Genomic DNA, 22,991 nt, shown 5'->3' on the forward strand with positions numbered 1-22,991 from the left:
ATCGGGGATTCAGTGCTGGCAGCCCCGGAGAAAAATGCATGTGGCCGGTGCACTAGTGGCTTACCGCTCAGGCTCCAGCGGAAATAGCCGAGCCTGATCATGACCACTATATACGCAGGAGAGTGGACCTCTTCAGGCTCGGTTATTTCCGCCAGAGGCTGAGGGAAAAGCCACTACTGCACCTGCGCGCACCAACATCAAGCAGAAACAGCCGAGCCTGATCATGACCACTATACGCAGGAGAGTGGACCTCTTCAGGCTCGGTTATTTCCGCCAGAGCCTGAGGGAAAAGCCACTACTGCACCTGCGCGCACCAACATCAAGCAGAAACAGCTGAGCCTGATCATGACCACTATACGCCGGAGAGCGGACCTCTTCAGGCTCGGTTATTTCCACCAGAGCCTGAGGGAAAAGCCACTACTGCACCTGCGCGCACCAACATCAAGCAGAAACAGCTGAGCCTGATCATGACCACTATAGGCAGGAGAGTGGACCTCTTCAGGCTCGGTTATTTCCACCAGAGCCTGAGGGAAAAGCCACTACTGCACCTGCGCGCACCGACATGAAGCAGAAACAGCTGAGCCTGATCATGACCACTATAGGCAGGAGAGTGGACCTCTTCAGGCTCGGTTATTTCCGCCAGAGCCTGAGGGAAAAGCCACTACTGCACCTGCGCGCACCGACATCAAGCGGACTTTTGGGGGTGCCAGTGCTGGATTCCCTCTGCTGAGGATGGTGGAAGCCTCATTAGGATCCAGAAGCTTCCCCCTCCCTAGGTACGTACCCACAGGTGCACTTTTTTCCCTACAGGTACACTTTGAAGGTGCCCCCTAATGATACAATTCCATGGCTGATCAATCATTTCCAGTGACCCCGTATCAGAAACAATCGTTGTGCACATTAATGACCGAATTGCTGGCAGCCAAGTCGATCAGTTTAATGGAATAGACCTGTTTTTTCAGATTGATCTCATCAAACTGGCTAGCGGGAATTCGGCCATTAATAGGCATGACCAATCGTCTGATTACCACGGAAACGATTGATCGGCGGTAGAATCGTATCCATAATGGGCATTCTTCAGAGTCTGGAAGAGAGGATAGTGGCTGATGGAGGGTTGGGAAAGAAAGACAAAACAGAAGAGAGAAAAGAGTGAGAGAGTGAGGTGCGCGGGTGAGAGTGAGGTGCGCGGGTGAGAGAGTGAGGTGCGCGGGTGAGGCCCGGTTCACATTAGCGTTCCAGGTCCGGCTTCCCCGGACCCGGAACGCTCCGTACACAGCGGATGGTAAACGGATACATTGTTAATCAATGTATCCATTCACACTCGTGCGCCGTCCAGATCCGATCCGGGAATGTAGCTCCGGGACGGTCCGGCTTTTTTTCCAACATGCGCTATTTTTCAGTCCGTCCCGGTGCGGCTGCGGACCCGGGCCGGATCCTGACCCGAACGTGCGGCCCATGCTGGGCAATGAGAAACGGATGTTTCTCATCACACTGGCAATAGGACTGGATGCTTCCAGCACCGGTCCTATGCCACTTGGGGGGCCCGGACTACACGCCGGTATCCCCCATGCTTGCGGTGCCTTTCCGGCACTGCAATGTATCTAGTTCCGGCTACTTTATTGTAGCCGGAACTGATACATGCATCCGGCGCAACTTGTGGCCAGCGCAGAGACCCGTACGTGAGTTGCGCGGGTGAGAGAGTGAGTTGCGCGGGTGAGAGAGTGAGTTGCGCGGGTGAGAGAGTGAGTTGCGCGGGTGAGAGAGTGAGTTGCGCGGGTGAGAGAGTGAGTTGCGCGGGTGAGAGAGTGAGTTGCGCGGGTGAGAGAGTGAGTTGCGCGGGTGAGAGAGTGAGTTGCGCGGGTGAGAGAGTGAGTTGCGCGGGTGAGAGAGTGAGTTGCGGTGCGAGTGAGGGAGTGAGTTGCGCGGGTGAGAGAGTGAGTTGCGGTGCGAGTGAGGGAGTGAGTTGCGCGGGTGAGAGAGTGAGTTGCGGTGCGAGTGAGGGAGTGAGTTGCGGTGCGAGTGAGGGAGTGTGGTTCGAATGATGGAAAGAGGAGAGTGAGAACAGTCAGGCCATGTGCTCTGCTCAGAGTAAACCAGTTCTCCTTCTTCGGTGTCCAGTCTGCTCCTCCTTCTTCCCCCACAGTGCTCAGCAAATGCAGCCTGAGCTACACTGGTGATTGGCTGGCAGTAGGGAGTAGGGAGCTGTTTCCAGGGTGATCAGCCTGGGCCCTGGGGCTATTTTTTACCGGCAAATGACGTGCCGGAAATAATTAAATACCGGTGCCGGCTTTTTAGACAATTTACTGTCTGGGCCGGCCAGATACCGGCTGGGTGGCAACCCTACTGCTGTGGGTGCTACTTTGCTAACCCCCAGTATGTACAGTGTAAGCCATACATATCACACTCCGGTCTGTAGGACAAAACTGGCCCCCAGAGCCATTACATTTGGCCCCCAAGTGGTTTCCAAACTTTGTATTGTGTTTTGGCCCACTATAGACCAACAGGGAAGCTAGATTTGAAGTAAAGCACTAGATTGCAGGGGAAGCCATAGAGAGGAGGTAGGGGAAAATCACTAAACACCAGGGAACTGTATAGAGGAGGGTGGGGGTCACTAGACAGCAGGGAACTGTATAGGAGAGGGGTCACTAGACAGCAGGGAACTGTATAGGGGAGGGTGGGGGTCACTAGACAGCAGGGAACTGTATAGAGGAGGGTGGGGGTCATTAGACAGCAGGGAACTGTATAGGGGAGGGGTCACTAGACAGCAGGGAACTGTATAGGGGAGGGTGGGGGTCACTAGACAGCAGGGAACTGTATAGAGGAGGGTGGGGGGTCACTAGACAGCAGGGAACTGTATAGAGGAGGGTGGGGGTCACTAGACAGCAGGGAACTGTATAGAGGAGGGTGGGGGTCACTAGACAGCAGGGAACTGTATAGGGGAGGGTGGGGGCCACTAGACAGCAGGGAACTGTATAGGGGAGGGTGGGGGCCACTAGACACTAGGAAACTGTATAGGGCAGGGAGGGAGGACCAATAGACACCAGGGAACTGTATAAGGGAGGGGGGGCATTAGACACCAGGGAACTAAATAAGGGAGATAGGTGGCCAGTAGACATTGAGGTTGGCCCGTGACTATGTCCCAGTGTTCAATTTTGGCCCACTTTGTATTTGCGTTTGACACCCCTGATGTTAACCATTACGCTTTGTCTATATTGATAGTAAACTAGTTGCAGCATGTGTTTTGTGCATTGATCCCCACTCGATAAATCTGTTTTCAGAATATCTTTGCTAGTGTCCTTTCACTTTTATATGTATATTACAGTGGATGATGTCACTAGTTGTTTTGCATTTTTGTTGTCCGTTTTACCATGGCTAGTCCTAACTCCTGTTTTCTCTATTGGTGGTCGCAGGTTAAGCGAGGCTGCGAAGAAAGCCTTTGAAGAACTCGGCAGTAAAGAGATCCGTAATGTCCGTTTCCGATCGCAGTTTGTTTTCTTAGCCGTTAAAGGTACCAAAATTCCTGATGGGATTGAGAAGGAAAAGGTACGCTTGGCACCTGGTGTCATTGTTCATCTCCCACCTGTACACACTGCAATCTGATACAATGCATAACATTAACTTCAAAGCGCTTCTTGTATAAAAATAAAGCCCACTCATCAGTACAGACAGCAGAGGCATGTGAAATAGTCATAAACTGACATTCTGTGCCCCACAATATCCAAGTTCCCTTAGGTAGCCACGCCCATCTCTTGAATAGGGCTCTGGGCAGTATTAGGGTCTTATATTTACAAATGGGTATGCACACCTTTAACTAAATAGCACAAGTAGCTTCTAATATGGGGTGTGGAGTCTGTAAATCAGGCCTATCATAGGCCCTACACAAAATACACACCCACACACACACCACACACACACACACACACACACACACACACACACACACACACACACACACACACACACACACACACACACACACACACACACACACACACACACACACACACACACACCGCACCACACACGCACCACACACGCACCACACACGCACCACACACGCACCACACACGCACCACACACATATATACAAATGACTCGCACACCAGCCCAAAAGTATATGCAAAAAGATTGTTTGTATTTAAAAAGAGCCCATACAAAATACAGAATGTGAAAAATTGCAGCAAATGGAACATGAATAAATACCACAGCAAGTGAAATTAGCAACAATTACACATAAGGGGTCTCATATCAAACATAAGCATACATGATCAGTGCTTGATTAATACAGGAAGCTATACATCAGCAAGTGCCTAGTGCAGTTGTACACACTGAGAACCCCATGATGCAAAATATATACCCTGACAGCACGCCATTTCGGAAGTGCTCCTTCGTCAGAGAATATATACCAAATGAGATAACCTTCCGGCTGCTTATGTTTGATATGAGACCCCTTATGTGTAATTGCTGCTAATTTCACTTGCTGTGGTACTTAGTCATGTTTCATTTGCTGTAATTTTTCACATTGTGTATTTTGTATGGGCTCTTTTTGAATACAAACAATCTTTTTGCATATACTTTTGGGCTGGTGTGCGAGTCATTTGTATATATATCAGTATTCGTGACTTGCCATGGCTACTCGGAGATGGTATCATAGGTGAGCAGGAAGTCTCTATCTCCTTTTTAAGAAGTGATTTTTGGATTATCGGATTCAGCTGTAGGGGGATCCCTGTGTCATGTAGCACAGGGGTCCCCAACCTTTTTCAGCCTGAAGACCACTATCCGGACCAAACTTTCCTCTGGGACCCGGGGGGAGGGGCGCGGTGGAGGTTGGGGTTAGCAGCTGGAGGAGCCCCCCCCCATTTGGAGTGTATAGATAGGTAGCCCCTATCTAGGTATAGTTGCCCCCTGTATCCCAGTATAAGGAGTATAGTTGCCCCTGCATAGCTGGTGTAGTTGCCCCTGCATAGCTAGTGTAGTTGCCCCTGCATAGCTAGTGTAGTTGCCCCTGCATAGCTAGTGTAGTTGCCCCTGCATAGCTAGTGTAGTTGCCCCTGCATAGCTAGTGTAGTTGCCCCTGCATAGCTAGTATATAACCCCCTCCCCCCCCCCACCCCCCCCCCCCCCCAAGCGGCCGCCGCTCCTTTTTTACCTTATGAGCTGGCGGCCACTTCCTCAGAGTCCCCCATAGCACCTCTCCTCTTTGCAGCATCTTCTATAACTGCAGCGCATCCCACGGCTGCTGTAAGGAGGGAAGGAAGCAGGACAAGCGGCTTCCTGTACGGCCGTTACCATGGGAGCGGCTGTCCTGCTTCCTTCGCTCCTTTACAGCAGCCGTAGGACGCACTGCAGTTATAGAAGATGCTGCAAAGAGGAGAGGGGCTATGGGGGACTCTAAAGCTGGTCACTAACGGTCAAATTTCTAGCGAAAAATCGTTCGAGCGATCAGAAATTCTGATCGGATTGGTTGTAAATAATCTCTATTGGTGGACACAATCGATTATGGACGAGTGAAAAAAATGTCGCCCAAATGAATTTTCGTCGAACGAAAATTTGGATTTTCTTGGTGGTCGTGATAGATAGGAAGCAATGATTGGTTAGTTGATGGTGTAGTGAACGATTTTTCGTCCGATCAGAATTTCTGATCGCTCGAACGATTTTTCGCTAGAAATTGGACCGTTAGTGGCCAGCTTTAGAGAGGAAGCGGCCGCCAGCTCATAAGGTAACAGGAGCGGCGGGGTGAGAGGCCAGACTCGCCGCGGCCCAGCTGAAAACTGCCCACGGACCGGCAGTGGGCCGCGGCCCGGTGGTTGGGAACAGCAGTTTGGCTGCCATTAGCAGTCTGCTACATTGTAGCAGACTGCTAATGGCAGCTAGATTGATGTGTGGTACAAGAATGGCAGGGAGGAACAATTTGTAACAGGGCGGAGAGCAGTGCAGGCAGCAAACCGCATTTAACCAGTTGGCTAATCAGGGCAGGCAGAAAATGGCGTTTGACGAGTTGACTAGCCAGGGTCAGGGCAGGCAGCAAACGGCATTTCTCCAGTAGACCAGCTGAGGTCAGGGCAGGCAGCATCAGCATTTCTCCAGTAGACTAGTCAGGGCAGGCAGCAAACAGCACTTCACCAGTAGCCTAGCCAAGGTCAGGGCAGGCACCATCAGCATTTCACCAGTAGATCAGCCAAGGTCAGGACAAGCAACAAGCAGCATTTCACCAGTAGACTAGCCAAGGTCAGGGCTGGCAGCATCAGCATTTCACCAGTAGACTAGCCAAGGTCAGGGCAGGCAGCATCAGCATTTCACCAGTAGACTAGCCAAGGTCAGGGCAGGCAGCATCAGCATTTCACCAGTAGACTAGCCAAGGTCAGGGCAGGCAGCAAACAGCATTTTACTAGTAGACAAGCCAGCTGCAGGACAAGAAGACAGGATAACCAATAAACTGTCGAAATAGCTCAATAAAACGGTCAATTGTAGTCAATGGATCAACACTATCCAATCAATCAGAAGATCATGGTTTCAGTAAAATTGCATCATTAATGGGTATATTAACCATTTACCGCCATCCTAACGTATTAAAACGTCATGCTTACCGCTATTAACAGCAACATGACGTTTTAATACGTCGCGCATTCCCGCCGCTGCTACCGCCGTGTGTCCGCCGCTACCGCCGCCATTACCGTCGGGATCCCGTGCTGGGCGATTGGGGAAGAGGACTGAACAGTCCTCTACCCAATCGCAGTGCCTGGAGTGAATGGACGTGACCGCGAACAGCGGCTACGTCCATTCACATAAACAGGAAATGTAACAGTTTAATAAAGTGTGTAAAAAAAAAAAAAAAAAAAAGTGAACACGTCCTATGAGTGTTCACCAGCGCCATCTTGTGGCCAAAAAGTATATTACACTTACAAAATACATACATTTTCAAGTATATACACATCATTAATAAAATTACACTTCCAACCCTCCCCCCCAAAAAAAACACTTGCAAAAAAAAAATCAGCTTAAAAAAAAAAAAAAAATAGTTGCCTTAGGGACTCAGCTTTTTTTATTCTATATTTTATGGGGGAAAATTAATTTTAATTTATTACATAGGGGCTTGTAATTATGGCCAGAACAAACAGAAAAATAACCACTTATATTTCAAAATAATATACTGTCGCCATACATTGTGGTAGGGACATAATCTAAACGGTTTAATTATCGGGACCACTGGGCAAATACAACGTGTTTGTTTTATCCACAGGAGAATGTTTAATTTTAAAACTATAAAGGCTGAACACTGAGAAATAATGATTTTTTTTCTTTTTTTTTCTGTTTTTCTCATTAAAATGCATTTAGAATAAAAAAATTCTTAGCAAAATGTACTATCCACAGAAAGCCTAATTGGTGGCGAAAAAAACGAGGTATAGATCATTTTCTTGTGATAAGTAGTAATAAAGTTATTAGGGAATAAAAGGGAGGAGCGCTGACAACTGAAAATTGCTCTGGTCCGTTAGGATAAAAACCCTTGGGGGTGAACTGGTTAAGATGGCTTCAACTGGCCACTCCCTTGTTCTAGAAGAGATTTTGTCCCTTACTGAGCAATTTCTTGAAGTGAAGGGTCTGTGTATTTTCTTTACCCCAATAAAGCTGAAGATTACATGACAAAACCTTTAGCACAGTTATCTAAAGTGGATCTGAGGTGAACTTTTACTCATTGCATAATTGTGATCCTTTCCTATGGTTTATAAGGCATTCCTCAAGCCAAATACTTTTTTGTTTTTGTCTTAATACTCTAATTCCCTATAAACTAAAGAAGCCACGCTCACAGGTTTTCAGAGAGCCAAGGCACTTTCAGACAGTAGCAAGGGCTCATGGGAGTTCAGTCTGGGCAGAAGGAGGGGGAGGTATTACTAGCCAGAGATTTCAGAGGCAGAGAGGGGGGGGGAGGAGGGGGGGATTAGGTTTTTTTGCTCAAGATGCAGATAAGCCTGCCTCTGTGTAATGTTTACAAACAACATGGCTGCTGTCGTATCACAGGAATAATCAATCATATTCTATTAAAGCTGTTTGCAGCTAGATTTGCTGTGTAAACTATATAAACTTTAGATAAGATATATAGACAAGTTACTTGTTATAGTTAGTTTTTCATCTCGGATCCGCTTTAATCTTGCACACTGCATGCGATTCCGATTTGCATTTTTAATCAACTTTAACATGCAGTGACACTGCATGCTGCATTTTTTTCTGCATTTTTCTTTTTGTTTTAATAGCATCCAGGGAAAATCGGAATCACAAATCGGATTTGCGGTGTGCAGAGGGCCTTAAAGAGAAACCGTAACCAAGAATTAAACTTCATCTCAATCAGTAGCTGATACCCCCTTTTACATGAGAAATCTAATCCTTTTCACAAACTGATCATCAGGGGCTCTGTATGTCTGATATTGTGGTGAAACCCCTCCCACAGGAAACTGTGAGGACCATGGTCCTGGCAGTTTCCGGTCTGTGAACCTCGTTGCATTGTGGGAAATAGCTGTTTACAACTGCCATAAAAGAAAGCCAGACCTCACAACCGTCCCGATTTTGGAGGGACAGTCACGGGTTGGGGGGCGTGGTCCCGCCTCCCGCTTAACCCCCTCTGCTTTCCCGGGCTGTCTGCATTAGCCAGTGCTGCCCTTTAGTCAGGGATGTGGCAGAGGGTGGCCAAATTCATTTTTCCCTCTTCATGGGTTCCCCCTTCTGGGTCTCCTCTCCATTTGCTGATCGGAGGTGCAGCTTCAGTTTATTTCACCTGCACACAGCGATATCCCCTCTGTCCATCCTCGTCAGTTCCAGCCGGCTATACACTACTTCCTGTCCTCTGCATGTCACGTGATTATTACACAGACGGGACATGCAGAGAGAAAGCAGTGTGTGCGGCCAGCTGGAACTAATGACGCCGCACGGAGGGGACATCGCTGGGTGTAGGTGAGATTACAGAACGGGACCTGCAGAGCAGGCAGTGTGCGGCCAGCTGGAACTAATGGGGAGGATGGACGGAGAGGACATTGCTGGGTGTAGGTGAGATTACAGGACGGGACTTGCAGAGCAGGCAGTGTGCGGCCAGCTGGAACTAATGGGGAGGATGGACGGAGAGGACATTGCTGGGTGTAGGTGAGATTGCAGGTCGGGACTTGCAGAGCAGGCAGTGTGCGGCCAGCTGGAACTAATGAGGAGGATGGACGGAGAGGACATTGCTGGGTTAAGGTGAACTATTACACTAATGTATTTATTGCAGGGAAATGATTGCCACAAAAATGAAATTCTTTCTGTAGCAATAATGGCAGCTCCATGTGTATAAAACTGTTGGTCTGCGGCTTAAAATATTGCCATTTTTTTATCTGGGTCACTATTTTAAAAAGACTGCCAAAAATCTCCCCTTCACCATATTTCTAACATGGCGATTATGTTGATTACCCCTTTGTTAGATCACTGGTTTCATCAAATGTTAATATGAAGGAAAATGAACCAGGATAGAAAGAATCAGTGTGGTTTGAATTATAAAAAATATTTTTCTTATGAAATATTTATGGTATGCGTAATCATGGGTGTGTTGGGGGCATGGTTAGGGGTGTGGCAGGGGTGTAGCCTAATTGTCCCTCTTTCTTATCTCAAAATATTGGGAGGTATGAGAAAGCAGCAGCTACTTCCAGTGACATCACCTGCCAGCAGTATACATGTCACCATGTGATAAATGTTAGAATGTAAATCAGGGAAAGGAAAGCTTTTACAATGGGCAAACACGGACTAAATCATTTATACATAATTAGTGTAAAAATGAAGCACTTTTTTTATTACATTATTTTCACTGGAGTTCCTCTTTAAAGAGAAACTGAACTGAAAATAAAAAGTCAAGATAACCATGCACAGGTCATACTTACCGTACATCCCGTATAGTCTACTTCTCAATCTCTTTCTCCTCTCCTGCGTCCTGTTTGTCCGCTGTGATCAATGGAATTCTCCATCCTCCATTTTAAAAATGGCCATTACCCCATAACTGCTTTTCGGTCAGCACACTGTTAAACTGTGACATCGCCCACTTGAGCCATAGGGAAACATGGATATTACCTTTCACATTCAGTTGTAACTGACAGCTGCTGATATATAACTGACAGCAACTGGAATATTTCAGTTCTGACAAAATCTTGTCATATTTTTAGATATGCATATGTCTCAAACTGGCTCTGCCCCAGAGTGCCTATACAAAATTACGCCAAGATCTGCACCTGCAGTTTTCCTGTAAAGTGTACCTAAAACATTATTTTATACTTACCTGGGGCTTTCTCCAGTCCCCTGTGGTCCATTGGCTCCCTCACCGTCCTCCCGGTCCCCTCTGTTCTTCTGCTGTAGGCCCCGGTAAAGTCTGACTGAGCCAGTTGCAGACTACTGTGTATGCGGTGCTTGCTGCACACACCCCCAAATTTCAAAATCAATGAAGGCAGTAACTGCGCTTGCGCAGGACTCATCCGGCCACAGGAGTGAGATCAGAGGGTGTGCATGGCTGGGACTGCACATGCTCAGTGACCTGCAGCCCAGCTGGACTCCGCAGCAGAAAAATGGAGGGGATCGAACCGACACCAAGGGAGCTAACTGAGCACATGGGGCTGGAGGAAGCCACTGGTAAGTATAAATGTATCAGGTTTGCTTTAAAGGATAACTGTAACAAGAGGGATTTGGTGTCTGCCATATGTCTTTCCTTTTAAACAATACCAGTTGCCTGGCTGTCCTGTTGATCCTTTTGCCTCTAATAGTTTTAGCCAAGATCTGACAAGATTACCCACATATTCGTATATGGTATTATTCAGACACTGCTGCAGCCAAACAGATCAGCAGGGCTGCCAGGCAACTAGTATTGTTTAAAGGGAAATAAATATGGCAGCCTCCATATTCTTCTCACTTCAGCTGTCCTTTAAAGCGGCGGTCCCCAACCACTAGTCCACGGCCCACTGCTGGTCCGTGGGGCGTTTGCAGTTGGGCCGCGGGTCTGTCATCTTGCCCTCCCCCGCGGCTGCCGCTGCTGTTATCTTAGCTGGCGGCCGCCTACTCTCTTATATTCTCCTCTCCTGCGTGCTATTTGCATTCACAGCAGCGCGGCCCGCGGCTGCTGTGATGAGGCAGGAAGTGGGAGAGTGGTTCCCCCCGGTAACGGCGATCGCCGCTACAGTAAGCCGCTCTCCTGCTTCTGCCTCATCACAGCAGCCGGGAGACGCGCTGCTGTGAATCCAAATAGCACGCTGGAGAGGAGGCTATAAGAGAGGAAGCGGCCGCCAGCTAAGGTAACAGCGGTAGGGGATCAGCTATACTGGGGCACTATACTACCCATGCTGGGGCACTATACTACCCATGCTGGGGCACTATACTACCCATGCTGGGGCACTATACTACCCATGCTGGGGCACTATACTACCCATGCTGGGGCACTATACTACCCATGCTGGGGCACTATACTACCCACGCTGGGGCACTATACTACCCATGCTGGGGCAACTATGCTAGCTATGGTGCCACACCCCAGCCTGAATCCACCCCCCCCAAACATTCCCCCCCAAACACCCCCCCCCGTAACCCGCCGCACACGACCCTGCCCCCACCCCCGCGGGCCCCGGAGAAAAATGTGATCAGAAAGCGGTCCCCGGGCCGCAAAAGGTTGGGGACCCCTGCTTTAAAGGACAACTGTAGTGAGAGGAATATGGAGGCTGCCATATTTATTTCCTTTTAAACAGTACCAGTTGCCTGACAGCCCTACTGGTCTGTTTGGCTGCGGTAGTGTCTGAATAAAACCAGAAACAAGCATATAGCTAATCTTGTCAGTTCTGACAATGTCAGAAACACCAGATTTGCATATGCTTGTTCAGGGTCTATGACTGAACGTATTAGAGACAGAGTATCAACAGTACAGCCAGGCAACTAGTATTACTTAGAAGGAAATGAATATGGCAGCCTCCATATCCCTCCTGCTTCAGTTGTCCTTTAAGCCTTCTACTACTACTTCTTACTACTACTGCTACCACTACTATTACTTTTTACTACTGCTTCTTCTTACTACTAGTACTACTGTATATTCCTGCGTATAAGACTACTTTTTAACCCTTGAAAATCTTCTGAAAAGTTGGGGGACATTGATGCCGGGTGATACGCCCTATCCTGTTACCGCCTCTCAGATCTCCCTGCTGAGGGATCGCAATCTATTCTTCCATACCGCTCTGTCTTATAAGGCGAGTATATCCCAAACTCTATATTTTAACTGGAAAAGTTGGGGGTCGTCTTATACGCCCAGTCGTCTTATACGCCGTAATATACGGTAACTTAAAAACTTGCTGCTATTACTACTACTTTTCACATTTGGAATATTTTCTCCTTTGTCCACTGCAGATCATCCATTCGGACAATGCCAGAAATCGATACACCGGTTGGCCCTCAGAAATCCAGATTGATGGTTGTCTACCCAAAAAACGATAAAATATAAACTGTTTTTTCCTATCCTGAGCAGCAGCCAAATATTTAAATTCAGCCGAATGTGACTCAAGTCCACAGAGACTGTGCTGAAGATCTCGGCCAATCGGTGACAAGTATTCCTGTTTCCAAATACACAGACAAGCGAATGAAGAACTGAGCATATATTTTCAGCCATCAGGGAATTTTCAGTTATGACTCTTAGTGATGAATAAAATATTTTTGTACAGCACCAGAAATAAGGCAATACTTTTTATTTTAGACTGGTGTACAGCAACAGGTTTATTTGTATTTTTGGTGAAAAAAAAAATCTTTGATCCGGAATGTAAATATGATTAATTAAGACTGGTAAAGTTTTATTGTGTGGGTGGTTAAAGCCTGGCCTTACCCAGAATCCTTTGCACAAATACTGTGTCCTTGTTTTGGTTTGTCCTGTTAAACTGTTCAGCATTTGATTATTTAAAATATTAAACCATTATTGGTCATTTTAATAAACGTATAGTCAGGTGTCTAATACATATAACATTACTTGTTTAGAAACAACCATTCGTTCCAGATTACCGTATTTGGAAAAAGATAGCTACAAAATATAACGGAGTTCTCTAATCAATATCTTTCAAAAGCTATATAGGGGTTTTATTTACTACAACCAAGGGCTCGTTTCCATTTGCAACGCAGGTGGCCACGCGTCAGCGGCGCTTTTGCACTTGAAGCCTTCTAAAAATGATCTTTTTAGTTGACAGTTATCTTGAGCAATATCAGCGTAGCTAAAATACAGCATTCCCGTGGCACAACTATGTCATTAAACCCCCCCCCCCCCCATATCCCCAGGGCAACATGCGGGGATCACTTCCTGGTAGAGGCAGAGCTTTGTGCTGTAGCTCTGCCCCTACTCGCGTCATTGGGAGAGGCGGAGATCCGCAAGGAGATTGACGCTGATGGAGGCAGAGCTACAACCTGTAAAGTCGTGGAATTTTGCCCCGGTATTTGGGGTATTTAATTACTTTGTTCTGCCATGGGAATACGGCGTTTTAGCTATGCTGATATTGCTCAAGATAAATTTCAAATAAAAAGAATATTTTTAGAAGGCTTCAGATTCTCTAAGCGCGGCTAAAATGCGTTAATGGAAACGAGCCCTAAGCCTGGACTTTTACTGTTTTGGAATTTATTTTATAGTCTGGGATTACATCAGCCTAGCATTTTTATCAGCAACACTGTCAGCGACATAACTACAATTCATGGGCCCCCTGAGCGATACTTTGATGGGGCCCATTCATTGTTCACACCCCTTCCCTTGGTGCCCTTCACAGCTTGGGGGCCCATCTCACAAGGGGGTGGCCATTGTGATCTTCACAACCATAACAAGTGTGGCAACAAAAACACCTAATCTGAAGTATAGTCCCCTGTATCAGAGAGGGAAGGTTAGGAGCTGGGGGCCCCCCTGCGATCACAGGTGCTGCTCCCTCTAGTCACGCCCCTGAACACTGTATTGTGTATGCACTCCTTTTGCCCTCAAAATGGCTTTAATTCTTCGTGGCATGGATATCACAAGATGTTGGAACAGGGCAGGATTAATCCCAAGGCAAGGTAGTAGTTTTGGCTGCCCCATATAGTCTTTCTGGTGATCTGAGATGGGAAAGCGGGTCAAGGAAGGTGGCAGCCAGGCCCCTTGGCACCCACTAGGCCTAGGGTGCCTTGTGGATGATCCTGTTCTGTGTTGGAAGCCTTCTGCTGAGATTCTGCTTCCCCCTGTTGTGATTACATCACACAATTTCTGCAGATTTGTTGCTGCACATGTACTTGCCAAACCCTACCAGCCTGGACTGCTGACAAAGCGAATGGATTTGTGTTGGACTCCTTTCTCACTGCCAGTAAAAACAGAACAGATACAAATGGATCTTACGCAAAGCAATAAGGATCCATTCACATCAGTCTGTTTGGAACGAATCAGTTCAGTCCGGTCCCACATCCAGAATGCAAGATTTTCCTGGCTCTGCTGGAGGAAGCGGATGGCGACGGAGGCAGATGGAAACGATGGTATCCTATGAAAATAAATGGTGTCCAATCTCACTAGGCTACCTGCCACATCCATTTAGATCCTCCACCATTGCTGCCGCCGTGCATTCAGGTCCCTGCATGCTAGAAACGCCCAAAAAACGATCCCAGAAGTAGCAGGCTACAATAGACCAATGGAAATCCTCACTTCCCAGGGAGTGATGGAAGTTCACTGAGCAGTGGGCCAATGAAAATCCTCCATGGTGCTTGGGAAGGATTCCCATTGGTGTTTTGCAACCCGATGGGAGCCTGATGCTTTTGATGGAGCTCTGGGAACAGTATACCAGCGGTTCTAGTGTGCAGTAGTGTTGGGCGAACAGTGTTCGCCACTGTTCGGGTTCTGCAGAACATCACCCTGTTCGGGTGATGTTCGAGTTCGGCCGAACACCTCATGGTGTTCGGCCTTTTTAGTTCGGGTTCGCCCGAACAGCTGAATGCCCGGCCGAACAGGGCCCTGTTCGGCCGAATACTGCCCCCCTATGGGGTCGCAGGCATAAGGGGGGAGCATGCCCCGGACGCGGGGGGGGGGGGGGGGGGGGGGGGGTCGGAAATTCCCCCCACCCCCTTCGCTAGCGCTCCCCCCTCTGCCCGCTTCCCCATAAAAAAGTTTGATGAAAGTACCGGTGGCTGGCCTGGCAGTAGAGTGAGTGAGGAGGAGGAGTCCGGAGAGTGACGCGTTGAGGCCGGGCAGCGGGCGGTTCAGCGGTAGTACCCTTGTGGTACTTCCCCCCCCCCTTTCTCTGACCTCACGTCCTCGGCATACGAGGGTACGCGTCATCACGTAGAGGACGTGAGGTCAGAGAAAGGGCGGAAGTACCACAAGGGCGGAAGTACCACAAGGGTACAACGCTGAACCGCCCGCTGCCCGGCCTCAACGCGTCACTCTCCGGACTCCTCCTCCTCACTCACTCTACTGCCAGGCCAGCCACCGGTACTTTCATCAAACTTTTTTATGGGGAAGCGGGCAGAGGGGGGAGCGCTAGCGGAGGGGGTGGGGGGAATTTCCGACCCCCCCCCCCCCTCCCGCGACCGGGGCATGCTCCCCCCTTATGCCTGCGACCCCATAGGGCCCCCAAAAGCGGGATGTTCGGGCCGAACATGCCGAACATCTGGCCCATGTTCGGCGAACGGACCCGAACCCGAACATCCAGGTGTTCGCCCAACACTAGTGTGCAGGGACCCGATAGCCAGGCACATACTCAGAACCACTGGTATATAGTAAGCTTATAACTTGTGTATATATTTTACAGAGCCGTGTGTATCTAACATGAATACAGCTTATGTTGGACTTTGTGGTCCTCATCAGTACATGGCAGGGATTGATGTGGCTCTATGGGATAGGGCTTGGACCAGTACTACAGAATACCCAGATAGCTCATGGTGACCCAGAGCCGCTGGGAGAGTATGAGGGGCTAAAAAAGATTGAAAAAGCTTTCTTACTAAAAAAGTGATTCCAAATATAATTTTGCCTTCTTGTAACAGAAGGTATTTATAATAACCAGAACCACTGGTGTGTAGTTGGCCTATAGCTCATACACTTTATAGAGCCAAACATGCATACAGCTGAGCTGTTTTGGACTTTCTGGTGCGTGGTGAGGATTGATATGCATGTCTGGTATAGGGCTTAAAGTGAACCAGAGACGAAGCACCCTTGTGTATTTTACCATAGAAATCAGTGGGAACATTAGAGAAAACATTTACCATGCTCTCTGTTCCATCCTCACTGCTAAAAGTGTCTGTTATCTAGCTGAGATAAGAATCCCTGACTGAGCATTGATTCTGGCTTTGCTATAATGACTCAGCTATAATGATTCCTGAGCAAAGCCAGCAGGGGGCAGGCTTGGACTTGAAGACAGCAAAGAACACAGTCTCAGCTATAATTATTCTGTAGCAAAGCCAGACCGACTGCTTAGTCGGGATTCTTATCTTAGAGGTGATAACAGGCAAATTAAACAGAGAACAATGTAACAAAGAGCAGATTAGGTGTTTACTGTCATGTTCCCACTGATTTATAAGGTAAAATACATGAGGTTGCTTCATCTCTGGTTCTCTTTAACATGAACCAGATGCTAATCTCTGGTCAAAAAGCAGATAAGAGGGAAGCCGCTGGATCTTGTAGCTCTCTGAGGCCTTGTTCACATTAGAGGCGTTTTTGTTAAATTTTAAGAGTGTGTGCGATTTTCAAAATTGCCCTGAAAGCGCTTGCGCAATGATTCTCTATGAGAGAGTTCATATCAGAGCGGTTCGTTTGCGATCCGCTTTGAAAAGCGGTGCTTATGCCATTTTTTTTTTAGGCAATTTGCTTCAATAGAAGGTATAGGAAAAAACACAAAACGCTCACAAAATCGCTTTGACAAGCGATTGCGTGTGCGTTTACAAAAAAAAAATGCATTGTATTTACTGTTTCCGAATTGTTTTCCGGATCAAAAGACAGAAGCGCTCTGCAAAAGCACTTACAAAAATGCCCACTAAAACGAGCGAATGCGCAGAACATGCGGGGAAAAAATGGACACGCGGGCCGAACGCTTTGTGAACAAGGCCTGAGGGACATTTATCAAGAGTGTCTGAGACAATTTGGCCTGAATTTACTAAGGTTATCTCCTGTCTGTAATTAACGTTTCTAGAGTTATCACCATGGTGATGAGGCATGTCGTATTCAGGAAACATTTTACCTCAGGCAAACCTAAACTTAGCTCTTCTGTCTTTACGTTAAGGAGAGATCTCTAAAGATAACTCTTCAATCCTTAAAATAACTCCAGAATTCTAAAGTTAAAGACAGACTGTTAATTGACTGCAGTTGGACGGAGCAACTGCCATTTACGAAGTGCTTTTAGAAATAAAGAAAACCCTGAGAACCCCCTATGAGAAGATGGGCTAGTCCAAAATCTGTCGGTAATGTAATAGATTTCTACTATAAGTGACAGCAACATAGGAGAAAAGTAATTTATGGCTCATTTTACTCTAGGAGAAACGTACTTCTCATTTGTATGCATTTTAAATGTTAAGATTTTCATGACAGATCCTCTTTAAGGACTGAAGTGGTAAGATAACTTACAGTGAAAACTTATCTCTACACCTTAATAAGGCAAGGTCGATGTGTGGAGGTTAAGGTGACCATACACTTATAGATTTGCAGCAGGTTTGACCATCAGATTTCTGTCAGATGTCTGTCAAGTTGAATCTGACAGGAGTCTATCTGATGTGTACCACACACTAGGAACAGATATCCATTAGCTTTCAGAATTAAATCTTTTGGAAATCGATCTAAATGCAATATTGGACCATTAGATCAATGCAACTCTATGGGCCATTGATCTGCTGCCAGCAGCAGATCGACCTAGATTTTCCATCCTGTCAGATCAAATCGATTGAAATCGGCTGTAAATCGATCAATAGATTTGATAGAATCAATTTCTGATCTATTGATTTGATAGAATCGATCGATCGATGGCTGAAATCGACCAGTGTGTGGGCCCCTTAAATTTTCTCTTGCCTTATATCCAGCATGATCTTAGTGAATTGAGGCCAATGGTTGGTTTTTAGAAAACCGTGCAGTCTCTGGCATCTTAACCTCCTTAGCGGTATGGACAACGTCAGCTCGTCCATTACCGCCGGAGGGTGCCGCTCAGGCCCCGCTGGGCCGATTTTCCTAATTTTGTTTTTTTAAATCACGCAGCTAGCACTTTGCTAGCTGCGTGGGGGATTTGATCGCCGTCCTATCCGCCGCTACCCGACGCAAATGGATGCCCCCCCCCCCCCGCATAACCCATGTGCAGCCTGGCCAATCAGTGCCTGGCAGTTCAGAACGGGATTTCCGGACGGGTTAATGCGCCGGCGGCGATCGAAGGGTAGGGAGGGACGCCGCAGGGAGGGGGGGATTCATGTAGCTAGCGCTAGGCTAGCTACATGATTTAAAAAAAAGCAAAAAATAGTGCTGCGCTGCCACCCTGGCGATGTTCATAGAACGCCAGGGTGGTTAAGAAATCACTAGATCATGCAGTTTCCTTCTAAAACTGTGGTAAAATAGGAGTTAGGCCTGAAACACACCAGAGGAGTTTTTCTGAGCGTTTTGAGTTTTTAAATCTGCTGCTAAGGTTATCCTATGTGTCTGTGCACACTGGAGCGATGAGGTTTTGTAAAAAACCCCATAGCATTACATTGGGAAGAGGTTTTGAAACCTCTAAAAGCTCTTCCCAATGTAATGCTATGGTTTTTTTTTACAAAACCTCATTGCTCCAGTGTGCACAGACACATAGGATAACATTAGCAGCAGATTTAAAAAGTCAAAACGCTCAGAAAAACTCCTCTGGTGTGTTTCAGGCCTTAGGAAGGTTTCTCAGACAGTGTGTGAAGAAATTGCTCTTTCTGAGGTAACCAATACATCTGCTGTGTTGATACGGGCAGGTTCTGAGTGAGGAATTTAGCAGGGGGGAGGAGCCCTTCACAAATCATGCCTAGCCTGCCTATCTGTAGAACTGCTATTAAGCTCTTCTTAACCTGCAACAGTTTAGGGATGGAGTTACATGTTTCTTAAAGAGAAACCATGATCAAGAATTGAACTTCATCCCAATCAGTAGCTGATACCACCTTTCCTATGATAATTATTTTCCTTTTTACAAATGGAGCATCAGAGGGCTCTGTATGGCTGATATTATGGTGAAAACTCTCCTATAGTGTGATGTCAGGACCATGGTCCTGACAGTTTCCTGCGTGTGAACCTCATTGCATTGTGGGAAATAACAGCTGTTTACAGCTGGGTCCAACTGCCAAAAAAAACAAGCAACATCTTCCACTGACATCACCTGCCAGCAGTAAAAAAAATGTCACCATGTGGTAAATGTCAGAATGTAAATTAGGAAGAGGAAAGATTTTACAATGGGCAAACACTGACTAAATCATTTATACATAATTATTGTAAAAATAAAGCACTTTTTTTATTACATTATTTTCACTGGAGTTCCTCTTTAACTGTAGCTCTAGAAATTCACGCTAAACTGCTGCTAGTAAGATTTAAGAAGTTTCTTATCATGCAGAACAGTTCCCCCTGCAAGTTAGAACTGTTTAAGAAGAAAAAACTGTTGGTAAGGCTTTGATAAATCTGGCCCTGTGTGTCCTCCTCGCCCCTGCCGCCCCAGTTACTGTGAAGGCACGGCCACTCTCTTATGCATGAAGACAAGCACTGTCTGGATCTGCAATCCAACATGCTCTTGTTAGATTTCTTTGGGGGGTGGGACTGCAAGCAGCAATGGCAGCTCAGAGGATGGCATTGGAAGGCTTTGCAGTATCCAGAGGCTACCTTCTTATTAGGTAAATATCTATTTTTTTTTTAAAACAAAGGTTCTTATTGGATACACTTTAACTATGAATTAAAGGGGCCCTGAACAGACTTTAAAAATGGAATACTGAACTTAGCTGGGGCTTCTTCCAACCCCCTGTAGCCCGCGTGGTCCCTCTGGGTCCCCTCTGTTCTCCCGCTGGCGGCTCCATCAGCTGTACGACCTGAACAGGAGAACTGCGCATGTGTATGGGCCATTTGTGCGCCCATTTCGATCATGCGGCCATTGCTGTGAGCGTTCTGCGCTTGCACAGTTCTCAAACGTTGTGCACAACTGGTTGGGTCGTGCGGCTAACAGAGTGGCAAACGGGGAGAACAGATGGGACCCAGAGGAGACTGAAGGACCTCATGGGCTACGGGGGACTGAAGGAAGCCACAGGTAAGTTCAGTATTCCATTTTTGAGGTCTGTTCAGGGTTCCTTTTAAATGATCTGGTCATACAAAGACAGTTAGGATATCATCATCATCCGCTACTGATGAAAAGAAAATGTGTGGTTGGCAACAACGTCGGTTTGATTGTAGAATTGAATTGATCGTTCTATCCAGACACAAAGGCGGAGCGATGATGATACAGCCAATGAGAAATCATTTAGTGTAAAAGAAGTAAAGAAGAGCGGCACCAGATGCTAGGCAAACCTTCTGTGGGGTATATGGTACTCACAGTGCCTCCGGAGTCCGGACCAAGTAGTTGCAACAATCGTATAGTGGAAAAAGTTTCCAGGCACCAGATGAGTTGCAAGGCAAAACACAGCTTTATTTCATCCCACCAAAGACAGATACAGCTACAAAAGATGGCGGCCTGACAGCTTTTCTCAAGCACAACGTCTGCTTCCTCAGAGACCGGAGGTGAGGAAAGAATGCATCCTGCCATCCTGTATAGACAAAACTTCTAAAAACAGGTGGAAAAGTGGCCTCACCTTCACAGCACTCATTATATAAATTGAATTATAAAAACCATTCCGTGAGCAAAAAAAGTTTTTAATGTGAGACACAAATATAATTTTTCGGAGAGTTTTTAGTCAGTACAATCCACTAAATGATTCCTCCAATCATATACAGGAAAAAGTTTCCGGGCACCAGATAAGTTGCAAGGCAAAACATTGCTTTATTTCATCCCCCCCAAAGACAGATACAGCTGCAAAAGATAGTGGCCTGATAGCCGTTTCGTAAGCACAAGATGACCAGGTCTCTGAGGAAGCAGGCGTTGTGCTTGCGAAACGGCTGTCAGGCCGCCATCTTTTGTAGCTGTATCTGTCTTTGGTGGGATGAAATAAAGTGGTGTTTTGACTTGCAACTCATCTGGTGCCTGGAAACTTTTTCCTCTATTTGATTGGAAAAATCATTTAGTCGATAGTACTGACCAAAAACTCTATTAGAAAAAATGTATTTGTTTCCCACTTGAAAATGTTTTTTGCTTACTGAATGGTTTTTATAATTCAATTTATACAGTATAATGAGTGCTGTGAAGAAGAGGCCACTTTTCCACCTGATTTTAGGAGTTTTGTCTATACAGGATGGCTGGATGCCTTCTCCCCATACCTCTTGCCATTGGGATTTTGTTGCTGTTTGATTGGGTGCAGAGACACTCCAGAACCATTACTGTGACTCTGTCCTGATTAGAGCTGGTTCATCCAGAAGGCAACCTAGGCAGATAACTTGGGCCTAATGAGTGCCTAGGGGTCTGGCTGTCACCTTGTAGTCAGGTGGCAAGCAGGAGTGGCCTAAGCTGGTACCTACACTCATTTCACCTTAACCACTTGCCGACCGCATGCTTATACCGTGCGTCGGCAAAGTGGCAGCTGCAGGACCAGCGACGCAGTACTGCGTCGCCAGCTGCAGGCTGATTAATCAGGAAGCAGCCGCTCGCGCGAGCGGCTGCTTCCTGTCAAATCATGGCGGGGGGCTCCGTGAATAGCCTGCGGGCCGCCGATGGCGGCTCGCAGGCTAAATGTAAACACAAGCGGAAATAATCCGCTTTGTTTACATTTGTACGGCGCTGCTGCGCAGCAGCGCCGTAAGGCAGATCGGCGATCCCCGGCCAATCAGCGGCCGGGGATCGCCGCCATGTGACAGGGGACGTCCTGTCACTGGCTGCACAGGACGGATAGCGTCCTGTGCAGCCCGGATCACCGGGGAAGGGACAGGTAGGAGAGGGAGGGGGGAATTTCGCCGCGGAGGGGGGCTTTGAGGTGCCCCCCCCGCCAGCCACACGCAGGCAGAAGAGATCAGACCCCCCCCTGCACATCATCCCCATAGGGGGGAAAAAAGGGGGGCAATCTGATCTCTCTGCCTGCACCCTGATCTGTGCTGGGGGCTGTAGAGCCCACCCAGCACAGATCACTAATAACCACGCTGGTCCTTAAGGGGGGGTAAAGGGTGGGTCATCAAGTGGTTAAAGGAGAACTGTAGTGAGAAGTATATGGAGGCTGCCATATTGATTTCCTTTTAAGCAATACTAGTTGCCTGCGAATTCTGCTGATCATCTGCCTCTAATACTTTTTGCCATAGACCCTGAAAAAGCATGCAGCAGATCAGGTGTTTCTGACAGTATTGTCAGAACTGAGAAGATTAGCTGCATGCTTGTTTCTGTGTGTTTCAGACACTACTGCAGCCAAATAGTGCAGCAGAAAAGCCAGGCAACTGGTATTGTTTAACAGGAAATAAATATGGCAGCCTCCATATCCCAGACTAAATAATATATAAAGTCATATTGTACAAAAATAAACAGCTGTATAAATGACATTATTTTCACTACAGTTCCTCTTGAATCACTAGACAGCTTGCTTAATAAAATAAGTTGTCAGTAAATGCATCATAAGGTCTGTGTTTCTGATCAACCTTGTGCAGAGTTCTCATTTAGCCCTTGCTAATTCCAATAAAAAAAAAAAATAAATAAAAAAGCATAAAGTCGAAGGTTTATCCCTAATGCATACTGTCATTTTTCGTCGCTGTTCCGTTTTTTTTTTTTAATGGCCATATTGCATACATATGTGATATCGCCATCTAGCGGCAGCTTCTCACAAGTACCAGCGTTAACATGGAAGTGGAATCCTGCCTCCCTCTAGCGGCCGCTTCTGATAATCACAGCCATGTGTAATAGCGAGGCTCTCCACTCCCCCCTGGTGATCAGAGA

At 47.0% G+C, this 22,991-nt stretch overlaps 1 protein-coding gene across 1 annotated transcript in view; it reads left to right on the forward strand.

Annotated features, from left to right (window-relative positions):
* FAM3B (FAM3 metabolism regulating signaling molecule B) overlaps nt 1-12,967 on the forward strand; it is a 117,788-nt gene extending 104,821 nt beyond the window's left edge. Inside the window, exons 4-5 of the mRNA XM_068266367.1 lie at nt 3,411-3,543; nt 12,388-12,967. Of these exons, the coding sequence (XP_068122468.1) occupies nt 3,411-3,543; nt 12,388-12,474 (220 nt within the window). The 3' untranslated portion in view covers nt 12,475-12,967. The remainder of the gene's footprint in view (nt 1-3,410; nt 3,544-12,387) is intronic.
* Nucleotides 12,968-22,991: the final 10,024 nt, after the last annotated feature.

This window comes from Hyperolius riggenbachi, chromosome 2 (assembly GCF_040937935.1).
Source record: "Hyperolius riggenbachi isolate aHypRig1 chromosome 2, aHypRig1.pri, whole genome shotgun sequence".
NCBI classification, from domain to species: domain Eukaryota; kingdom Metazoa; phylum Chordata; class Amphibia; order Anura; family Hyperoliidae; genus Hyperolius; species Hyperolius riggenbachi.